Raw genomic sequence first — 20,906 nt, 5'->3', positions numbered from 1 at the left:
GGCAAGAAGAAACAGTTACCCTCCGGTCCTGTTTGACTGGAATAAGCGTACAGACACTTTTGTTTGATTCGTGCTCGTAGCAAGCGTCCCGGAGGGGCGTGGAAATCATCAAGAGCATCAATCCAACCATTGGCCAACAACAAGAAAAAGAGTGTTATGTTCTTTAGAAACGTTTGACGAAAAAAGAAAGACACATGAACGCTTCCAATCTTTTTGGCCTGCGGCGGTGCGGGAAACCGTCCACCAAGTGTTCCAAATGACGCCGTTCTACGATAATCTGCACTGCACACCCAAGATTGTTTATTACCAAAAACCCTTTTTTAGCTCTCTTGTCTCGCCGTCGCACTAATCCACGGCCTTTTGAACGAGATGGATGATCGTTCGATTTCGTTGAACACTTCTGGAGCAAATCTAAAACGCGTTTTATTTTAAATACTTGTCCTCTGTCCCAAGTAGAAAGAACACTTTTGCACACACAAAAGATTTGGGGAGAAGGTGGAAAGCTACTATTATCCGTTTACTCGGATTTATCCTTGTTGCATGGCCGCAAGATCTGAGTGACATGAAATTTCATTAGCAGCCCGGTCACAAAACTCTTTGTAGATACGTTTTTCTTGGCGACTCGGAGGGCTTTTTTATTTATCGTGGCTTGCCTCCTGACAAGTCGTTCAGTTCATTGCTGACGGCCGCCTGCCGTTGTTGGTAAAACTACTCACGTGTAGGAGGAAACCTGATAAGGGCGGCGGTGAACGGAGCACGGCTGTGGTGACTTTACGCACTACAAGTAGGTTTCGGTCCACTTGTATGCTGAAACATTTTGGCAGTAGCAGCCCATTTTATTCGACATACAAGGAAATGATGCAAGAGATCAACAACATTTTATACAACGATAACATTTTTAATTTACTAAAATACAAAAAACCAATCTACTGATTAACAGCCTTTTTCAACTCGCCCTCCGCTTCTATCTTGGCGCCGCTAGCTCTCATTGTCTCATTCCCAATCAAACCCCCAACATTCTTCTTGATATTTCCTCCCAAGGAGTCCATCTGTCCATCGGCATAATTGGCGGCCTTGACAGCTTCAATTTCCGCATTTCCAGATGCACGCTGAGAGGCGCCTTCTACGCGCAAGGATGTGTTGCCGAGGATCTTGCCGGTGCTTTCCTTTATGGTGCCTTTAGCAGATTCGAGGGTTCCATGTGTCTGTTTTCAAGTATGTATTAGTGGAGATTTGAGCAAGAGTTTGGTTTACAAAGACTACTTACGCGAGAGGGTGCGGTGGACATGGTTTATGATTTGTGAGGTTTAAGGGATGATCTGACGGTGTTCTTTTGTTTAATGGATGTTTTGATAATGTTCTGTTTTTAGCTTCTTTTGTGTGTGCGGTATGTGTTCAGAGGCCTCTTGTCCATCCTCCCTTTTATAACCCATGAGCGGCCTTTGTTTCTTTTCCTGCTGTTTCCTACGTCATCGTTTTATCGTCTTGATTCTCATCGTCGTCGTCTCTTCTCTGTGGTTTCGGCTGATCATTTGTTTATCACACCGCCCTGCATGACGTCAGGTCGTCACAGTTGGTGATTATGTAAGCGAGGCTGGGTTTCTCCGTGAATTCGACTGCATTTGCGTGTGGATTTCAAGCGCTGGTTATGAGCTTGTAGTCATGCCCAGCCTTGAAGTGCACTGGGATGCACTATGCTGCGTTTGGAATGTCTAGAAAGCAATCAAAGAAAGCATAGTCCTTTTTTCACTTTTCAGCATACTAGTACGCAGGCAATTCAGCAGCCCATGGAATTTCGACAAAAGCCCCATACACAAAGCAACAACAAACAAATCGCAGAAATCCACATCGGCTGATATTCATTGAACGATAGACACCGCCAACCGCAAACAAGATCTCCGATCATCGTATTGTTCATAACCCGAATAAAGTTACAGTTGTTTGATTAAATCTCATGTCGAGATTCAGTTCGAATCGAAGCTCGATGTATTCAAGCAGAGTTAAACTTAAAAATTTAAATGCAGAGCCTCGAGCATGTTCGCTCCACATATGGGCAGCACAATTGTGCTGATTGATAGACAATCAATGAATACTGAAAAGAAAATACTTTCATATCGAAGCTTGATGACGACAATGCACAAGTTGTGAATATCCAGATGTCATAGTGCATTCTTAAGTATAGGTACAGTAGGTCCTGGAATATCCACACGGAAGTCAAGTGTTAAATCATGATTCGGCTGGGTTCGAACCGAAGAATATCTCTGATTTGCTAATGGAAATAGTGTTCCTTCCTGCGTTTGTTGCTTGCAAGCATGAATTGAAGAAACAGGTTGGACAGGTTCTTTGTTCCGGCATTATTAAATTACAGCAATGGATAACCCAAAGTAGGTACGATCCCCTCACTAAAAAGGCCAGTACCGATGGTTCCATCAAGACAGCCAAATTGACGACAAGATCTTTCACGTAATGTAAAAAAACAGCGCAAGAAAACTATCGCACACTCAGATAAACATCATTTCCACCTTCCTATCGGGTCTGGCGACATTCATCGCGTTTTATCCACTTGAAGTCGTCGAATTGCGACTGCAAGTCCAGAAGCGAGTTTATAAGGGGTTGATCGATGCCCTCAGAAGGATTCGAAAGGAGGAAGGCCTGCGGTGAGAGTCAAGGAGTGGAGGTTCAAGCATAATGGACGCAATGGTTGATTCTTTTCTTGTTACGATTAGTGCGCTGTACAGGGGGTTTCCACCTGCATTGATACAGGCGACGCTTGGATGGGCATGTTATTATTGTGCATTTGATTTCGCACGACATGTCATTTACACCGAGTTCCTATCATCGGCCGCTGATCGTTCTGGCCAACATCACATCTCGCACCACTTGAAAGAGATTACCGACGGCGTCCCTGTCCAACAAGTTGTTCAAGAAGTGGCACACGACTCTCTTCCCCCTGAATGTCGGCCAGAGGAGATCCCACCCGCGGCCAACCTTGCTGGGGCAGCCATATCTGGAGCGCTCTGTACATTGGTATTTAATCCGCTTCAAGTGCTTAAACTTCGAATGGTCACTGCACCACCGGGCAAGAACCCATCCATGCTCGACACATTCAGATCCATTGTACATCATCCATCATCAAGAATGACCCGCCTCCCATCTAGAGTCAAGACGCTCTGGAAAGGGACACTTCCCGCTCTGTTTGGCGTCTCAGAAGGCTGCATCCAATTTACAGTCTACGAACGGCTCAAAGCTTCCTTGCCACCACATCCAACCTCCCTGGTCCTGGCCTCGACGACTGCTCGTTTTGTATCAGGGGTGACAACGTACCCCTACCAGGTTCTTCGATCGCGTTTACAGAATTCGGATGAGTACCGAGGAGTCCTAGATGCATGCAAGAGAATCGGGAGGGAAGAGGGGTTGGCCGCATTTTGGAGGGGCGTTGGACCGAATTTGGTGCGGACGGTTCCACCTGCTGGGTTCTTGTTGACGATGAATGATGTTTTGAGGGAGGCTCTTCATAGGCGATTTGGGACGGGAAGGGGAGATAGAATCGGGTGATATGACTTGTATAATATGATGGACGGGTTGACAGAGTCGGGCTCCGATAATGTTCTCGAACAAACGTTATTGTAGTGGATCTTCCTGTACAGTCACGCATCATCCGCATCCAGATTAACCTCCCCACATACAGCAATTTCATCCAAAGCCAACGAATAGTAACATCATTCAAATTCGTTATAATTAGCCAACGCTTCCTCATCTTCCTCCGACGGAGGACTCGGAATGTCTTCAGCCTCTTCGTCCGGTAACTCCTCCTGGCAGCAGGTATAGTCTGTACGCATTAATCTCAGCCTGTCGTGTACTTTCCAAGCCTCCGGACGATCGTGCGGATTGGTCGACAGCATTTCCCGTATTATAACTAAGAGATCTTTCAAATTCTCGTTATCTCTACACCGCATTTCCAGAAACCTCAATGCCTTTTCTCTGATTCGTTCGGAGGAGTAATTGCCATTCTTTAGCAAAGGATCTAGGACCGCACCGGGACGAACGCCAGACATCAAGCACAAAATTTCGCAGAACACGGCGCCGAGGGAGAAAACTTCAGCTGGGCGCGAGTAACGCTGGGCATTCGCAACTTCCGGCGCCATGTATTTCACCGTACCCGCGTATGTCCTTCGAACCGATGTGTCTTTGCAAAGTCGGCTTACCCCAAAATCCACGCAAACCAACCTTCCCTCGTCAGTCAAGCAGAAGTTTTCTGGTTTGATGTCCCGGTGGAGAACAGGAGGTTTCAGCGTATGGAGCTCATGAATAGCAACTGTTAGACAGAGCATTAGCTGTTGACCGTATTTTTGCAATGACGCCTTTGTCGGGAGTTCAGAGCTGTTGGGGATGAACGGTCGCTCCAACCAATCACGTATTGTGGTAGGACACCATGGTCGGTAATACATGTAAATTTTCTCATGGTCATCCACAGCCCCGAGAAAAGTAGGCATGTGTTGTCGTTCGGATACGGCTTGCAAGACCTCCAGTTCCGCCAATTCGTATGTTACAGGTTCCCGCGCTCCTCTTGGATCGGTCGTAGAAGCATTAGAGATGTCTGGCTTGATATATTTTCGGGCTGCCGTCTGGATCTCTTCGCCTGCGGCAGCAGGGCCTGTAGTTACGAACTCCACAACGCCCTCGCTGCCCATTGCAGGTGGCTTTCGATCTTTCCGGAAATAAGGAAGCCTGTAGTTGACCTCCCTTTCCACATTCTCGACAGTCAGGACCGTTGTCGGGTCCAGTTCTTTTCGCTCCTCGGCTCTACGTGGTCGCTTAGACATAATGCTTAACAATAGGCCGAAGGCAAGCGCATTGCTAACGGGGCGTTTATTTTGAATAGTTGCAAGCACGTGACACCACTGGTCACTATATTTCTGATTGGTGCCAGTCGCAAGCAAAAAGTAAAATCCAGGCAATTACTTTTTGGCATATGAACGTCTTTTAGTTTTACTGCATGTTGCGAACATGTCAAACGTTCCATTGCATTGCATTACCCGAGGATACAAGTAGAAGGTGTAATAAATAAGTTTGTTACATCTCGTTATAACGATGCTCTTCTTCAGCAGGACGTTATTGACCTACTCGCTACCATGGATCACTCGATTTATTTGACATGAAAATCACGTGCATATGCCATGGGTCCATTGTTTATCATCACAATGACACTCCAATACAGTTTACGTTCAACTATAGACTATAGCATTTTCAGGCGCCTGAATATATAGTAATACCCCAAACCCAATATCCAAAACATCTTTAGAATCATCTTCGCAACCAATGCTTTTTCCAAAAGTTTTTCTATTCACGCGTATCCAGGATATGGCTAATAAAAATACACAAGACTACTGTCCCCTATTGTGACGACTCTCCTTGTCGAGCGGGAACCTGTTGTTGGGACCGATGAGGCGGTTGTTCGGTGGTACGTCGTTGTCCAAGAACCCAATCAACGTATTCGTTGAAAGAAACTTTGCCATCTCGGTTATTATCTAGTTCCTGTTGATTGTGTTAGAAATATGACATGTATTTGCAGATCAAGGGCGTTGTAATCGTGTTTTTTTACCTCCAGTGTTCCCGCAAGTGTTTTTTTGGTCATTCCCCGTCTAACGAGGTCAGCATAGAGTAGACGGAATTCGCGAACGTCAATGCATCCACTTTGGTCCTTGTCGAATCTATAACCCAAACGTCCGCGCATTGAGCTCTCTTCTTGAGCGGTACGTGAATTGGTTTGTTTCTACCTACCGTTGAAAGTCTGTTGAGATTTGTGTCAAGTCAGCCAACTCTTGTGGGGAGAGCTGTAAGGTTTTGAATCGATGTTCCTGTTGCCACCACTTGATAACTAAAACCACCAAAAAAAACAAAAACGATATGAATATCTCAAGTTCCAAAAAAGAGTACTGATACTCCAAAAACACACACACACCTCACGTCCACTTACATTCCCCATAACTAATCTCCCCGTTCCCATCGCTATCCAATAGCCGGATGGCCATACCTAGTTCCAGGTCTGACAAAAAGTATCCCATGTCGTAGCATAGTTTCCTAAACTCGCTGACACTGATGGTTCCCGACCCATCAACATCGTACTTGTCAAACCTATATCAAAAAGGAGGTGAGATATGGTGTTGTCACTTGCCATGGCTCCGTTTTATGCAGTTTTTTTTGTCGATCAGAGGCTCCTTCCAACTGGCGACTACTACATACACTATCCGCGAGACAGGCTTATGAGCTTCGGCGAATGACATTCCTTTTCGATTACCGGGAGTACCGTGAGACCGTGCATGCATGGTAAAATGGTCTATGCTATTTTTTCTCCAGGGACATGCAAAAACAAATGCGAGTTTTTCCTTGTCAGGTTGTCCAAACAAACGCCCAAGTATTATGTCAGCGCCCGCTGACGCGTTTGTGTTGCTGCATGTGTAAGTCACTGTAGGAGATCGAGAGTTTTGTCTCTGTCTGTAGGATGGAGCTGCACTTGGAAAACACCAAGTTTGAATGCTAGTGTAGCGTAGTATTACAGATTCATTTCATATATACAAAATAATAAATACAGCGTATCATTCCTAACGAGTTCGGGCAGACCATGCTCGCACATTTGGAGTCAATGCAAGAAAAGAATCCGTCAAGAGAGGTGCAATCCCTGATCGAACATCAAGGCATTCGGATGATTCATTGACAATAGGAGCATTTGCATTTCCACGCTGATCCAAAAACCCAACAACTTGCTCAATCCCATGACATAGTCGAAACTTTAATTCCAAAGCGCATGCCTCCAAGGACATGTCTGTACTATTTTCTTCAAGGTGTGATGTTGTCTCTTGGTCATCCACCGCAAGCCTGGTTCGCATGATGTCCATGTCCTTGTCTGATATGCATACCTCTTGATACAGTGGCACATCCTTTGAGAGCAACGTATTCAAAGAGTGTGAATACGCTTTTTGGAGTGCATCCATGTGGTTGAGAAAGTCTCGTGGGCTGGCATCATCCAAACAAGCCATTTGAATGACATCCAAATGTAATCCAGCAAGGTGATATTGTTGTTCTGGGGTCAAGAAAGACCGTACGCGCTGGGCTAATACGGAGATGCTTGTGTCGGGTTTTGACATGGGTGTGTGTGATGGTGAGTAGGAAGCGCGAACGAAATGGATGAGCACTTCGCGCAAGGTTTTGAGTTTTGCTTGGGAGATGAGCGGTGGGTCGTCCTTTATGCTAGTTTCTAAATGGAGTTGAACGATGAGAGAGGTTCTGCATACACTTCTCAAATCTCCAGATACGTACCGGAAATAGATTCCAGAGTCAACCGCCCCACCAGAATGGCCAGGTACGTCAATCTAGTAACGGAGATCAGATCCTGTGGTTAAAGTTGGCACAACATGATACGATCGCACCTATATTTCATTGGCCAAGACAATGGCGAAGCGGGTTCCCGTGCCCAGTGATCCACTCCGCCAACAAGTCGGGCATTGGCGTCCCACCGGATAACAAAAACAGCTTCCAAAACACGTTGTAGCAGTCGATGTGGAAACTCTGGCCACATGGATCCAAATAGAAGCAACGCAAGGATCGTGCGTGATGCGAGGCTGTATGCACCATTTTGATCATCTACATGGGTATCTTCCCATGGAGGACTGCTTGCGGCAAATACAGAAATAGTACCCTCAACAATGGTTGGATTCTTGATTTTTTTAGCGAGCCAGTGCTTGATTTCATTTTCCAAGTCGATGGCCAGGACTTTTAATTTCCACAAGTCTTCCTCCACTCCCATGCAAAAATCCACAGGCATGCGCTTTAAGAGCATTTTGGCACGAGGAGACCATAACTTAGCGGGTACTTCAGAGTCGGGTGCGTCGTCAGCATATCTAGATGGAACAAAGGCCGGATCAAAAGGTATCAATTCTCTACTCGCCAAATCCGCTAATCGAACTCGCATGCTTTGAGCCATTTTCGTTAAATCTGCCCATGTTTTACGTTCATGCCATGTAATAAATACGCCATCGAGCATCCAAACTTCGGGGAGAGCCATAACAGCAAAACCGCGTCGTTCGGGTGTACCTTCCGCAGTCATCAATTTTGAACATCCAATACATCGTAATTGTAAGACACGAACAGGTCGAAGAATTGTTTGCAGGGTTTTGAAATCGAGGTTTGTAAATGAAATGTCTAGGAACCCTAATCCTGCGTACTTTGAAATGGCCGAAACAAGTGCTGGAGACACGTCCCTGCAATACGCTAGAGACAATGACCAAAGACATATGTACTGTGATAGGGTATTCAATAACTTTAGGTTCGTAGGTGAAATGTCGAGATGCTCTTGTTTGTTGAAAGGGGCGACAACTGACTCTCTATCCTTTCCGGTTACCAAAACATCAGCTTTGTATCCATCAGCTGAAGCCTGCAGGATATGGTTACCGTTCAGTAATACTTATTTGCTTGGAGGCTACCTCCAGGCGAGGCCGTGACCTGGTTGAGCGAAATGCCATCTTGCAAATAGCTGTCAACACGTTGCAAGTCCCCGCTATTACAGCATCCGCGCTCTGCGCGTCTATCACGTGATTGGATCCATGCTTAGTTGCCCTGGCCGTGCGGCCATTCCCTCAAAAAACCACAAAATCAAAAGGGCTGAAACGTTCAAAGGGTTCCGCCCGTTGGGTTTAAACGGATGGGTTTGCCCACAAACAAACACACACATTTTAAACAAAATTCTTTCTTGTAAATTTCCTTCACAAACGTCCCATTTCGTTTTTCCCAACGACGTGACCTTATCCCGGCTAGGGAAGGTGTAAGGCGCATACAAAAGCGCAATGACCTCCCCACCTCTGCCTCCAAAGACGACCCTCTACGGTTCCCCTCCGTCAGCAGCAGCAACCTACTCGAATCCCTCCATTGCACCTTCACAACGCACAACGAGTAAACTACTACAAAAATGGGACTCTGTGACATGGGCTCAAGTTGCAGTGACATTGTCCGTGTTGCAGGGGATCATCATTTCGTGTTTGGAGTTTTATGTGATTGCCAAAGTCAATGACTTTTTGGATGATGCTTTTACGGAAAAGTTGTCATTGCCTATTGTCAATGTGTACTTTGCGCTCTTTATTGTTGCGTTGGTCTTTCAAGCTGTGCTAACCTATGAAGCGGTGAGTACATGCCACTGCAAATTGTTCTCGTTTGGGTGCGACCGTGACTTATCCACTTGGACTGTAGACAATACACAAAAACACAATGCAAACGATCGCCGTGGTCGTTTTCAATATTGCTTCACTGGGATATTCCGTCATCCGTATGTTTTTGGACATTAGTTTGAATGATGAACGTCCCTAGGTTCTGATACCCCATTTTTGCAGAGATTAACCAAATCAATGACCTGCGCCGGTGTTCGGAGCAATGGATCAAATACTGGAACGACTATGCGAGAGCATCAGGCCCGGAAGATGCAACACGAATCTACTACTCAACCTACGTCCCAGAGAACTCGGAATGCAGAGCACGTCCGTACGGACTGAACCCAAAGTCATCCAACACGACACAAGTGTGGAGTGATGCACAGAAAGAGCCGATTGAAGTTCCGATTGTTTATGATATGCGGGACCAAGTGCAGCATGTTCAGAATGCGCTGGATGCTCTGAAACCAGTGGATTCGGTCACGTACGCCATTATTGCCTTGATGGTGATTGTGGTTGTGTTGTCGTGTTTTGTTGCGTACAAGGTGTACCAAGAGTATGGTTGGCGGATTTTCCAAGCGCAGGGCGCGAGTATTCAAAAGAAACGTAAGTAACCTGTTACTGATGGGGCATTCATAAGTGACATCTAACGTATCCGTGGTACAGAAATGTTACGTCGTGTACACTTGTTCATCCTCTTTCTCAAGCTGAATGTGTACTTTTCCATCGGGATCGTAGCCCAAGTCGTAACCGCGACCATTTATTTCCAAAAAAGTAGCGCCCCCGACTGTCAACGAGACACTGTCGACTGTTTCCGGCGCAGTGAACGCGTCAAGTACATTGTTTTGCCCTCTATGGTCATCTTTGGTGTAGCGGCTCTTACGTACTATGCTCTTGGATGGTTTGCGATACGCCGGACGCATCGGGGAGCCATGTACACTTTTTTGGGAGTGTATCTTGCCAATATCGGAGCACTTGTATACGTTATTGGATTTTTTAGTCAAAATGAGGAGACACAAGCTACCCGCAAGTGGTTACTGTCGTTTGGTATGTAAGAGTGCCTTTGTTTTAACGTGGGCATTGTGGTTTACGTTTTTTTTTTTCGTATTTTAGCGAGTATTCAGCTTGTCCTCAACTTGCTGACAATCGCGAACGCCGTATGGTGTCTCACGGACTTTGACAAAGGGTTAGGTGATGTTGGTATGTAATCGTCCTAGGTTCTTGTCAGTTTTATCATCATGGATGCTGATATCTTTTATATATAGTGATTACACGAAAGGATATGGAAATGGCGGCGGCCAAGCCCCGTCCACGCTTAGAATTGGATTAAAGTGCGAATATGAACAAACGGACGCTGAAACAATTACTAGTACTTGAAATCAAAAGTTGGGAAAAAGAAAAAACAATACGTGTATTAGTTTTTCTTTATTGCCGGTTTGTGTGTTTTTCTTACATAGCCTTGTGTTTTTTTGCCCTCCCCTACCCCTCACACACATTTTTTCCTCGTGTATTGGATTTCCCTTTGTCTGGTGGTAGTTTTGCTGTTTACATTTTTTGTATGTAGCCTCTTGATGTCTTGATATGCAAATTATACTATAATATATCATTCAATTGCAATCATAATAGTCGTATATGGACATGTATCTTGGTCAAAAAAAAAAAAAACAAATCCCATATTGAAAAACAAGAAACGCCAAGCCCAAACTTATGTGCTTGGCTTGCCAGGTTCTATTGTTTCTTCTTTTGATACCTCCGAGTCCATTGTTTTTCCATCCTCTTGATTTTCTTGTCCTTCTTCCAGCAATGCATCAATCTTTTGCATCAATGCATCGGTTCGGGATTCTAATTGGTCCAAAACAGCATTCGCGGAATCCTAAGTCCCAAAATTTCAGAATCCAATACCAAAAAAACGACGCCGTATTAAATAGTTTTTACCATTTGTCGTCCCAACCCCGCTATATCAAGCCCATCAAGACATGACACGTCATTGGAATGCAGGTCAATGTCTTTGAGGGTGGTGAGGAGGGTGGAAAGGTCCGAGAGGAGCGTTGGGTCGTTTGTCATTTGAGAGTTGGCAAGTTTCGTGTTTTTGGTGGGATTATGGGATGAGGGTTGGGTGTACTGTAGAGTGTGGTTGGAATGGAATGGAATGGTGGAGGGTGGGTTGTGACGTAAGGTGGATGACTCGTCGTGTTCGTATAAGACCAGTTTTAAAAAGTTGTTGAATTGCCTTTTGGGATAACTTTTTGAGAAAAAACCATGTCTGTTCATAAACCACACGGGAATATCATTCCTATATCCGATCCACATGCCAAAACTCATTTATGCCAGGCTACGCATGTCCCTCTCCCACCAGGCACGGGTATTGTAAACGAGGACGAGAATACGTCGACAGCATGTGGTGACGATAATGTGTTGAGGGACCCATTTCGGGATGGTGAGGATCCAAAGGAGGAGAATGAGGCTGCAAAGAAATGGGATGGACATAATTGGTAAATGGAATTGTACAAGGTTATTGGATGGGTCTTTTTTAATGTGTGATTTTTTTTAGGACGTGGGTATCTGGGAACCATCTTCATCACCTTCCGGATCCGAAACCGAGTGATCTTCCAGTGTTGGGCAAGGAGGATACGACGCCTGGTATGTTGTGGTTTTATGTTATTTGGTGGAATTTGCTAGTGAATAAAGAGATAACTTGTTGGATGTGGCAGATACAGATCCAGAAAATATTGTTGCACGCTCGCGGGGTGAAAATGAGCAGCAGGAATGGGTCAAGGGGATGGATCAGGATGAGATTGTCTATGTGGAGGAACCGGATGGGACGGCGGATTTGACGGGATGAGAAACTGGGTGACTGACAAGAGTGATGGATACATGCGATGATGGGGCGCGGCTAGTCGATTCTTGCCATCGTTCATATATGCTTTCGAGCAATAAACGGTTCAAAAGTTGAAATGGAAATGAAATTACTTTTTTGTCAACGCTTCTATATTTACATGCCGAGACAGAGATAAAAGAACGACAAGCCAAGAAAAAAACACACAACAAACACAGGAACCCTCAAAAGAGTGTGCAGTTTAAAATGTTTTTTCCCAAACTTTTCCTCTTCTTTTTTTCTCAACAACCGCCCCCTCCCGCATCTGGAAGAGTGCCCAGCACGAATCCAGCCAACGTTAGACACCAAGGAGTACATTGCTAATCAAAAAATGCTTTAAACACAAACAAAAGGGGTAAGACAAGAGTTGAGGAAACACATGCTACACAATACTGCACACACTATATATGCTACGGATTAAAATGCTAGATTCTGTTCTAGAGAACAAAAGCAGCAGCAGCCACACCAGCTGCGACACCACCAAACGCCAAACGCGCCCTTGAGCCTGGTTGTGCCGCTGACGCCTGCGTCGCGGGAGCACCGCCGCCGGGAGTACCATCAAGGGTGATGAGACCCTTCATGCCGTTCTGGCAGTGGTTGCCGACAGTACAAACGTACCATATCCTGTCGGTTGTCTCGTTGGCACCAAATGTGCGAGAGAACATGCCGCCGGTTTGGAGGTTGGTGGATTGGAATCCTCCGTCCATAGGAGTGCAACTGTCCTTGTCGGCGGTTTGCTTGACGTTGTGGGGACCACCGGCCCACATCCACATGACGGTGTCGCCCTTGGCGATGCTAAGCGTTTCGGGAGTGAACTTTTGGCCGCCCTGTCCGACAGTGATGGTGTGAGTCGTTGCTGCTCCGCTTGTGGATCCAGTGGGATTGTTTCCGCCTTGCGTGGGTGTTCCTCCTGCTCCTTGTACGTTGACTGTGCCCTTCATTCCCTTTGAGCAATGCTGGTTGAAGGTGCAGACGTAGTAGTTGGGACCGGGTTGGGTGAATTGTTGCATGAATGAAGCGCCAGCGTTCAAGTTGGCAGAGGCAAAACCTCCGGCCATGGGATCACACGAGTTGGGGTCGGCGACTTGCTTGACATTGTGGGTAGCAGCTGCAAACTCCCATTTTACCCAAGTACCGGGGGCAACGTTGACTTCCTTTGGTTCAAATGTGAGACCGTTTGCACCGACCTTGATGACGACGGGAGTATCGGAGGCACCGGGAGCGGGAGCACCTGTTTGTGTTGGGGGAGGAGCAGATGGAGAGGCACCGGCCTGGAGGACATCAATGTTCATTTTCATTCCGTTTGCGCAGTGCTGTCCGACGGTGCAACCAAAGAGACGACCTCCGGGCGTGTTGAATCTGAGAGCAAAAGTACCCGTTACGTTGAGTTTTCCAGAGTCGACACCGCCGACAAGAGGTGAGCAAGCGTCTCCATTGTTTCCCATCTGAGTAACCGTGTGTGGACCACCGGCCCAAGTGAATTTGACAGTGTCTCCTACAGCAATTTGCTATAAACAAGAGTAGGATTAGAGTTTATTCGACTGCGTGTGTGTATTTAAAACCATTTACCAATGAATTTGGTTGGTAGACTTGCTGTTTGCCTGCAGCGACGGTGACTTCATGTGTGATTTGAGCCGAAGCGAGAGGAGCGGCTACTGCCAATGCAGCAGCAGCAATGAAAGCTGGAGCCTTCATCGTTTTCATAAATGTAGTGTGTGTGTGTAGAGTTGCTAGCAAGCAAGCAAGTGTGAGAGAGAGAGAGAGAGAGATGCCTATGTAAAATAGTAAATGGAGAAAAGCGGGAAACTCTCTCTCTAATCCCCCCTTTATATAAATGATTTCTCTTTTCTTCCCTTGTAATAATCTCTCATGTATGAAACACACAAAAGATTCTCTCTCTCTCTCTCTCTCTCTTCCAAGTACATGTCGATGGTTGTTCAACTAATAGATTCCTTATAGCTCTCACAAGTAGAGGGATTTCTGCTCTCCAGTCATTTAAATGAAACGATCCGCACGGAGGCGCGTCTCTTCATGACACTCAAACAAGGGGTTTAATGAGGGTTAACGGCCATTTGTTATTTGTATTGGGGAGCGGCCAACTTTTGCTCAACTAAAAAGAGAGGGAGCCACTCCCCATACTTGCATTTGAACTGCAGTTAGACATGTTCAACAGGCAACACGGAGCAGTTTGCAATGTTCTTTATAGAATAGGCATATATTCTTGTGACATTGATGATTCTTGTAACAAGTATGTCAATGTAGAACGCACAGCCCACACATACACATTATGCATTGTAACTACGGCGCTTGTAATTATAAGGGATTTTATATTAGGGGGTTTCCCTCAATAACCGAGTGTGGGGGAGAGTCCATTTGGGAGCCCGTCTGGGAGAGAGCCTGGGGCGGCTCACATGTACGCACGTGGACACATTGCCAGCCAATCAATTCAAGAGGTGGCTGCACCTTTGCTTTTTTCCTGAAAAAGGCAAAAGGGCTCAGCCCCATCCAATCAGTTGTGTTCCTTGTGATCGCCTGGACCCTCATTCGGATTCCCTAAAGGAGGCAACATTGCGTATTTCCCTTTTAGGCAATTGGTCATTTGTCCATTTTTATCTCATCTGTTGCGCTCTCTTTCGTTGAAAGTCACTTTGCCTCTTGTCCTGTTCTGAAACGCCTCCTTGTCTCAAGAAGGATAAATCAAATCTCTTTTTTTGCCCATTTCTCTCTCTCTCTCGCTCTCTTTCCCACACTCGTCTCTCTCTCTCTCCCTTTCTCTCACTATCGCTTCTTTTGAACTTTAGGACCAGAAAAGGTAATAGGCGCCTACTATTATGGGCATATACAAAATACCTTTTTTATTTTCCCACCAGACACATTAGATACTCACACACATTCGTTTATTCCCACGTTGGTGTTTTCCCACACGCACTTTACTTGTTCATCATCATTTGTCATTGTCGATGGGCATGCATCAGCAACGATAGCAGTTTTTTTTTTCTTGTCTCTACGCGTTTTAGCGAGTAAAACACACACAGTAAGTGGCTGCGATAACCGGATGCGTTGTCGAAACGTAGACTAACTGGGAAATCCAAAGCGAGTTGTATAGTACACGAGAACTCTGGTACAAGCATGAGCAGCATCGGTCCCACGTATGAAAGTCAAGTGCATCCCGACCTTGCGCACCAACATTTGCAAGCGCAACAGCAACAGGACCCATCACAGGCACACGCTCAATTGCACCGCCAACCCGATCTTTCAGGTACTCGTCCCATGTCCAGTACGTTTGTTTGCAGCGTGTTGCTCATGGGCATTCCACGTCAGGCTCTCTACAGAATCCGCTGAAACGCGGTGCCTCGGCGGCCTCCTTGTCAGAGGACCCAGAGGATAATAACGACGACGATGGCTCGGATGAGGACGGAAAGCCTGGGAAAAAGTCGGGGCGTCGCAAGATCAAGATTGAATACATTGACGACAAGTCCCGCAGACACATTACATTTAGCAAACGCAAGGCTGGTATCATGAAAAAGGTATATATACAAAGGCCTCAACGCGTGAATCTTGATAGACATACTCTTCCTAGACTCTTAATGTTCATCCCTTAGGCGTATGAGCTGTCCACGCTCACGGGCACGCAGGTGCTGCTCTTGGTAGCCTCGGAAACCGGTCACGTTTACACTTTTGCGACCCCAAAGCTGCAACCGCTCATTACAAAACCTGAAGGGAAAAACTTGATTCAAGCGTGTCTCAACGCTCCTGACCCAAATGCTCAGCAGCAGCAGCAGCAGCAACAGCAACAGGTTGTCTACGCCCCATCCTATGCACCTCACCCGTACTCGCCCATGCCTGATGGCTCCGGCAACCGCCTTCAAGGTGCCTATGAAGTCCCACAGCAAAATGGCGAGTCGGCGGAAATGTATCAGGACAAGCAGGCCCAAGTGGCCAATGCCGCCAACCTTCAACAGTACGCCATGCAATCGAATGTGGGCGCATTGCAAGGCTACCCAGCTGGTTATGCTGTTCCCATGGGTTCTGGAGTCGGCAACAGTGGTGGACCCATTGGCCCATATGTGTACTCTTACCCACAACTTTCCGGAAATCCGCAAGGGTACGGCGGCATGGTCGGTACCGCTGCGCAGCAACAGCAGCAACTTCAACAACAGCAACAACAACAGGCACAAGCACAAGCACAGCAGCAGCAACAATCACACCAGCAACAACAACACCAACAACATCATGCACAATCACACCATCCCCAACCCCACCCATCACAACAATCCCAACAGTCGTCCCAGACACAGCCACAGCCATCCGGGTCAACGCAGCAGCAGCAACAACAGCAACATCACCAACCGCAACAGCAGACCTTTTCAAACCAACCGTCTGGGCAAAACTCTACACAATCGGCTGGCAACGGCCAGGAAAAAGAGTAACACTCGAGTTTAGCGCTGTTTGCGGCGATCCGAGGAGGGCAAGACACTTGAGGGTTTCCGTGTATAGGCAAAGGATATCGACCGACAGCAAGTCTAACACGGAAGAGACCGAAGGGAGCAGTCAGCTCCGTTGTGGTGTGCAATGGGTGCAAACGTTGAAGCACTATAGTATAAATTAGGATGTTATAGCTGACGAAGACCAATTTTTTGATTTTGTTTTTTTTTTTATGAAATAGTTTGATTTGGCAACGAAATCTTTCTTGTCCGCTTGGGGTACTTAATGTCTCCCATGAGGTACATTCTGTTGAGTGCACAAGCGTAAAGTGCTGTGACCGTTTGCGTAATGTAGAGCTCTGCGCTTACTGGGCAGCGACAGAGGAAGCTGCTTTAGACAAGAGGGTCACGCGACAAAAGCCATACCTCACACTAGATCTTGAACGTATTGCATAAGGTCCTTGTTTCGGACAATAGCACAAACAGGAAAACCCATGCGAAATCCAATAATAATAAATAATGATGTGATGACCATTCTCCCCAACAACCAAAAAATCCCAAAAAATCTATCCAAAAAGCACCTTCAACTCATCCACCCTCCTTCCCTTCTCCTCCTCATCCCTACCCCCAATGGCCACCCGACAAAGCACATTCTTTCTCTCCTGGATCCGCAACATTTGCTCTTCAACTGTATTGCGAATAATATACCGCTTCACATGAACAGGTCGTGTCTGCCCAAGTCGATGGACCCGATCAATCGTTTGGTGTTCAACAGGAGCCTAAAACAAAAAAGTAACACTAGTGAGCAAAAAAAAAAATTCCAAAAAAACGTCAAAAAAAACCTCCCAACAATGAAAAACATACATTCCACCAAGGCTCCAACACAATCACAAAGCTCGCTCGAACAAGGTTAAGTCCCACCCCCGCGGACCGAACCGAAGCCAACAACACCCCAACATCCTCAACCTCATCAAACCTTTTCAAAACCCTTTCCCGATCCCGTTGAACAAGACTCCCATCCAATCGAACAAAACCTAACCCAGCATCCGTTAAAACCGTTTCGCATAAATCAAGCATGGAAGTGAATTGGGAAAATACTACGGTTTTGATGCTTGCGTCCTTGGCGCGAGTCTCTTGAATGTCTTTAATAAGGGTACAGAGTTTTGTCGATGAATGAAAATGTTTGCGGAGACGGATGGGGGGTGGTGGTGTACATGGAGGTGAACACTCTATATTCTCCTTATTGTGTTCCGCATTCAAAAGAGTCGTTTTTGATACTGTTGTAGGCGCTCGTACAATATCCAATAAATCCTCTTCCCGAAACTCTTGTCGACAAATGGGACACTCGCCCTTTTCACCATTTTGTTCCCGTCGTTGAAGGTACCCAACGATACAGTCCCAACAACTGACATGAAGACAAGGAAACAAGGTAGGCTGCATCATAAGATCAAAACAAATCGGACAACTTTGATCATCATCATCATCTTGTCCATCCGATCCCGTTTGCGTCAATTTTTGAATCACATTCGTCACATACGCATCCCCATTTCCACCGTCTTGGAACCTTTTAATCAATTCACTCACTTCTGGCTCCTCATTCGAGTTTTTCATGGCCAAGGAAGGATGGAGACAACACTGTCGTAACCGCGTCAACATTTGGAAAACATGCGCCCAATGACTCAAAACGGTCCCAGAAGCCACAAACGCACTAAATTGCGTCTTGCTCCGACTCCAGAGCGCAGTATAGATATCTCGCTCTTCTTGAGTGAAATCCAAATAGGCCGTTTCGACGGTTTTGGGAGGAAGTGAGACGAGAGGTTTGCCTTCTGGACCCCATGGTGTCGATTTTTGACGGCGGAGGACCAAAGGTTCCAGAATTGATTGGACCACATTAAGGGCTTTGGAATCCTGGTTTGCAAATGCGATGGTAATGAACTGACGCCAATACGAAATGTTGGCCCATGGGTCGATGCGAAGAAAGTGGATGAGAGAAAAGAGGTCCTCAAGTTTGTTTTGGATGGGTGTGCCCTGAATTTATACACATTAGTTCACGAATATTAAACCCATTGTAAAAAAAATACTCACCGTAACAGCCCACCTCCTCCGCCCTTCAACCTCAGAACAACTCCTCGCCATCCCCGTCGTCCGATTCTTTATAAAATGCGCCTCGTCCAGCACTACTCGATACCACTCTACCCCATACACCAACCCACTCTTTTTCCCTGCCCCCCATTCCCGCGTGACGACACCATATGTCGTGATAATCACATCAGGCGCCCGCTTGGCGTCCGTGAGATCCGATACTGTAAGGAATCGATCCGTACCGTAGTAAACTGCACATGTCAAGGCCCTTGGCGCAAACTTGTTTGTGATTTCGTCACGCCATTGAGCGAGGAGGGAGACGGGGCAGATGATGAGTGTGCTTGGAGATTTGGGGAGGGTAGTACTGGCTGGTGATGAAAAGAGTTTGTGCAGGCTGGGTCCGAGGTTCAAGTCTCGTGAGTTGGGCCGGTTCGTGTGGATGAGGGAGAGTGTTTCGAGAGTTTTGCCTAGTCCCACTGAGAAGACAAGATGTGAGCAGAGATACTCTTATAAACTGAATACGATTCATCCTTCTTACTCTCGTCTGCTAAAATCCCACCCCGCGTTCGATCCGCCGCGCTCGGAAACTCTGTAGTCAACTCTCCCTATAATGCACCATACATCAACCTCCACCGTACCCCACCGAATTGACCACCACTCAAGAACACTCACTGTATAAGGGTTAAAGTAAAACTTTTCCTCGCCGTCTATACCTGTTTCCACTTTTGGAAACGTATATTCCTCCCAAAGCGGGTGGATAGAATGCGCAGAAGCATCTGTTGTCAGATTTTCTTTGGCCATCATCCAAGACAGCGCCTACACATATATCTTCAGCACCCGTGAACCAATAAAGGCAAGAAAACCGTCTACAAACCTGCTTCTGGTATCCCCGTAATTCGATATTCAACCCAGGTCCAGGCTCCACTTCCTCGACATTCTCAAATCCCCTCGCCTTCTCATAAAGCACCTCCACCTGATCCTCCTCCAAGTCTTTCTCATCTTCCTCGCCTTCGGTGGTCTCGTCAACGGGTTTATCAGATGATGATGGACGAAGGCCCAGGTGTTTAAAGAGGGCTAACAAGGCGGCTTTACGGTCTTTGACATCTTGATCGTTTGTGGGTTGTGTTTGGGAAAAGGCTGTCTGGGTCAGATAGATTCGGATTTGGAGAATAATGTCGCACATGAGGGTTAGCGTTGGAGGGGATGAGACGATCTGAAAAAAGTTGGGGTATGAGATTTCATTATAAAAAAGAAAAATCATGTGGATAAATAACAGAAAAAAACTCACTGTTCCTTGCACCTGTACAATCCCCAGTTCCACCAACCTCCCCAACCACCGCGCATCCTCCATCCGCATCTTTCCAAACTCTTTTCCTCGGACACTTAACCTTGTAATAGGACCCACACTCCCAACATGGACGTCACTCTTGCTAGAGATTGTAAAAGCCCTCTTTGCACGTCCCCGGCCCCTAGCTCCCAACCCAGAGCGTTTGGGAACACTAATCGTCTTGGTACCATTCAAGAGATCCATCTCGTCACCGTCACGTAGGTGGTTGGGCCCCTTGAGGGTCGAATACGCAACCAAAATAGTTTCCCCAAGAAATCGAGGAAACCCTACCGTACCATTATTTCGACGCTTGGCGAGTCCATTCCCAGTCTCCCCTGTTTCCAACTCTGCTTTTCGCTTCACCCCAGCTGCCATGGTATCGTATTTGGTTGGGCTTTCAAAGTAGAGGTTGACGGCTTGCCCCACATTCCCTTTCGCTTCTGCAAGAAGGATTTGTAATGATATGTGAGGGAGAGTGTCCCCTAGTATGAGACGGAGGGAAGCGAGGTCTCCCGTCAGTGGTTCTTGGGTATCTGCAGTGGGTATGGCATGCATGTCGAACCGCTAGATCTTGAAGGACCACTGGACGCTTGGGTTGTGGCATTGGTAACTCCGAAGTTGTCAGAGCGTTCGGACGTGCATTTGAATGTGGGTGGCTTAGTGAAGATGTGGTAGTTTGTTTGTTGAAAATGCCCACTTTTTGCACTGATAAATGGCAGAATGACATTGGCGCTGTCGCTGAGCTCATATTACTGGATGTAAATGGTAGAGTATGCTTGGATGATTAAAGGCCTCAAAGTCCCCTTGAGGTTTATTATTTATTGAACAAGACCAGATTGAGAACTGAACCAAGCAAACTAGCGTATATCCTCTTCCTACAAAAAAAGGGGGAGAGGCGAAGAGGAGGACGACGAGGACGAACTTTGCTGAAAGAAATCCTTGTCGTAACAAGAACAATCCTCGTCGTAACGTCCATCAACAACGTCTCGCAAACCTTCAAA

General features: G+C 46.5%; 11 protein-coding genes across 14 annotated transcripts; 4 read left to right on the top strand and 7 right to left on the bottom strand.

Moving 5' to 3' along the window:
- Positions 1 to 891: 891 nt before the first annotated feature.
- Positions 892 to 1,517, bottom strand: SPPG_06216 (uncharacterized protein). Its single transcript, XM_016754423.1, has 2 exons — positions 1,268 to 1,517; positions 892 to 1,205 (listed from the first exon to the last, which is right to left on the bottom strand). The coding sequence occupies exons 1-2, from the start codon at positions 1,286 to 1,288 to the stop codon at positions 927 to 929; spliced, it is 300 nt and encodes a 99-aa protein (XP_016606563.1). The 5' UTR covers positions 1,289 to 1,517; the 3' UTR covers positions 892 to 926.
- Positions 1,518 to 2,326: 809 nt separating this feature from the next.
- SPPG_06214 (serine/threonine protein kinase) lies at positions 2,327 to 4,855 on the bottom strand. The gene has a single exon (XM_016754421.1). It carries the CDS (start codon positions 4,821 to 4,823, stop codon positions 3,720 to 3,722), a length of 1,104 nt encoding a protein of 367 aa, XP_016606561.1. The 5' UTR covers positions 4,824 to 4,855; the 3' UTR covers positions 2,327 to 3,719.
- SPPG_06215 (uncharacterized protein) lies at positions 2,371 to 3,561 on the top strand (the record flags this gene model as incomplete). The annotated part of the gene is made up of 3 exons (XM_016754422.1): positions 2,371 to 2,384; positions 2,481 to 2,657; positions 2,727 to 3,561. The coding sequence occupies 3 exons, from the start codon at positions 2,371 to 2,373 to the stop codon at positions 3,553 to 3,555; spliced, it is 1,020 nt and encodes a 339-aa protein (XP_016606562.1). The 3' UTR covers positions 3,556 to 3,561.
- A 465-nt stretch (positions 4,856 to 5,320) lies between the features above and the next one.
- SPPG_06213 (uncharacterized protein) lies at positions 5,321 to 6,368 on the bottom strand. The gene is made up of 5 exons (XM_016754420.1): positions 6,244 to 6,368; positions 5,978 to 6,135; positions 5,782 to 5,878; positions 5,603 to 5,711; positions 5,321 to 5,535 (listed from the first exon to the last, which is right to left on the bottom strand). Exons 1-5 carry the CDS (start codon positions 6,324 to 6,326, stop codon positions 5,395 to 5,397), a joined length of 588 nt encoding a protein of 195 aa, XP_016606560.1. The 5' UTR covers positions 6,327 to 6,368; the 3' UTR covers positions 5,321 to 5,394.
- A 148-nt stretch (positions 6,369 to 6,516) lies between these two features.
- Positions 6,517 to 8,530, bottom strand: SPPG_06212 (the record flags this gene model as incomplete). 3 transcript variants are annotated; one of them, XM_016754418.1, is made up of 4 exons in its annotated part: positions 6,517 to 7,255; positions 7,318 to 7,370; positions 7,428 to 8,381; positions 8,449 to 8,530. In XM_016754418.1, 4 exons carry the CDS (start codon positions 8,517 to 8,519, stop codon positions 6,603 to 6,605), a joined length of 1,731 nt encoding a protein of 576 aa, XP_016606558.1. The 3 variants fall into 3 exon arrangements, with proteins under 3 accessions (XP_016606558.1, XP_016606559.1, XP_016606557.1); XM_016754419.1 differs by having other exon boundaries at positions 6,603 to 7,255; positions 7,428 to 8,431; positions 8,481 to 8,519; XM_016754417.1 differs by having other exon boundaries at positions 6,603 to 7,255; positions 7,428 to 8,386; positions 8,449 to 8,472.
- Positions 8,531 to 8,644: 114 nt separating this feature from the next.
- Positions 8,645 to 10,822, top strand: SPPG_06211 (uncharacterized protein). The gene is made up of 6 exons (XM_016754416.1): positions 8,645 to 9,173; positions 9,241 to 9,316; positions 9,381 to 9,803; positions 9,864 to 10,244; positions 10,311 to 10,397; positions 10,463 to 10,822. The coding sequence occupies exons 1-6, from the start codon at positions 8,841 to 8,843 to the stop codon at positions 10,525 to 10,527; spliced, it is 1,365 nt and encodes a 454-aa protein (XP_016606556.1). The 5' UTR covers positions 8,645 to 8,840; the 3' UTR covers positions 10,528 to 10,822.
- Positions 10,729 to 11,360, bottom strand: SPPG_09357 (uncharacterized protein). The gene is made up of 2 exons (XM_016757516.1): positions 11,133 to 11,360; positions 10,729 to 11,070 (listed from the first exon to the last, which is right to left on the bottom strand). Exons 1-2 carry the CDS (start codon positions 11,259 to 11,261, stop codon positions 10,903 to 10,905), a joined length of 297 nt encoding a protein of 98 aa, XP_016606555.1. The 5' UTR covers positions 11,262 to 11,360; the 3' UTR covers positions 10,729 to 10,902.
- A 42-nt stretch (positions 11,361 to 11,402) lies between these two features.
- SPPG_06210 (uncharacterized protein) lies at positions 11,403 to 12,181 on the top strand. The gene is made up of 3 exons (XM_016754415.1): positions 11,403 to 11,689; positions 11,749 to 11,837; positions 11,909 to 12,181. The coding sequence occupies exons 1-3, from the start codon at positions 11,457 to 11,459 to the stop codon at positions 12,037 to 12,039; spliced, it is 453 nt and encodes a 150-aa protein (XP_016606554.1). The 5' UTR covers positions 11,403 to 11,456; the 3' UTR covers positions 12,040 to 12,181.
- Positions 12,153 to 13,989, bottom strand: SPPG_06209 (uncharacterized protein). Its single transcript, XM_016754414.1, has 2 exons — positions 13,642 to 13,989; positions 12,153 to 13,580 (listed from the first exon to the last, which is right to left on the bottom strand). The coding sequence occupies exons 1-2, from the start codon at positions 13,774 to 13,776 to the stop codon at positions 12,510 to 12,512; spliced, it is 1,206 nt and encodes a 401-aa protein (XP_016606553.1). The 5' UTR covers positions 13,777 to 13,989; the 3' UTR covers positions 12,153 to 12,509.
- An 810-nt stretch (positions 13,990 to 14,799) lies between these two features.
- Positions 14,800 to 16,839, top strand: SPPG_06208. 2 transcript variants are annotated; one of them, XM_016754412.1, is made up of 5 exons: positions 14,800 to 14,884; positions 15,048 to 15,106; positions 15,167 to 15,331; positions 15,394 to 15,599; positions 15,675 to 16,839. In XM_016754412.1, exons 3-5 carry the CDS (start codon positions 15,202 to 15,204, stop codon positions 16,500 to 16,502), a joined length of 1,164 nt encoding a protein of 387 aa, XP_016606551.1. In that variant the 5' UTR covers positions 14,800 to 14,884; positions 15,048 to 15,106; positions 15,167 to 15,201; the 3' UTR covers positions 16,503 to 16,839. The 2 variants fall into 2 exon arrangements, with proteins under 2 accessions (XP_016606551.1, XP_016606552.1); XM_016754413.1 differs by having other exon boundaries at positions 14,864 to 15,106.
- A 101-nt stretch (positions 16,840 to 16,940) lies between these two features.
- Positions 16,941 to 20,508, bottom strand: SPPG_06207 (uncharacterized protein). Its single transcript, XM_016754411.1, has 7 exons — positions 19,867 to 20,508; positions 19,453 to 19,791; positions 19,251 to 19,394; positions 19,117 to 19,183; positions 18,582 to 19,054; positions 17,361 to 18,524; positions 16,941 to 17,275 (listed from the first exon to the last, which is right to left on the bottom strand). Exons 1-7 carry the CDS (start codon positions 20,458 to 20,460, stop codon positions 17,063 to 17,065), a joined length of 2,994 nt encoding a protein of 997 aa, XP_016606550.1. The 5' UTR covers positions 20,461 to 20,508; the 3' UTR covers positions 16,941 to 17,062.
- Between the last annotated feature and the right edge of the window lie 398 nt (positions 20,509 to 20,906).

Source organism: Spizellomyces punctatus, assembly GCF_000182565.1.
Source record: "Spizellomyces punctatus DAOM BR117 chromosome Unknown supercont1.11, whole genome shotgun sequence".
Classification (NCBI taxonomy): domain Eukaryota; kingdom Fungi; phylum Chytridiomycota; class Chytridiomycetes; order Spizellomycetales; family Spizellomycetaceae; genus Spizellomyces; species Spizellomyces punctatus.
This window is presented reverse-complemented; position numbering and strand designations above follow the sequence as displayed.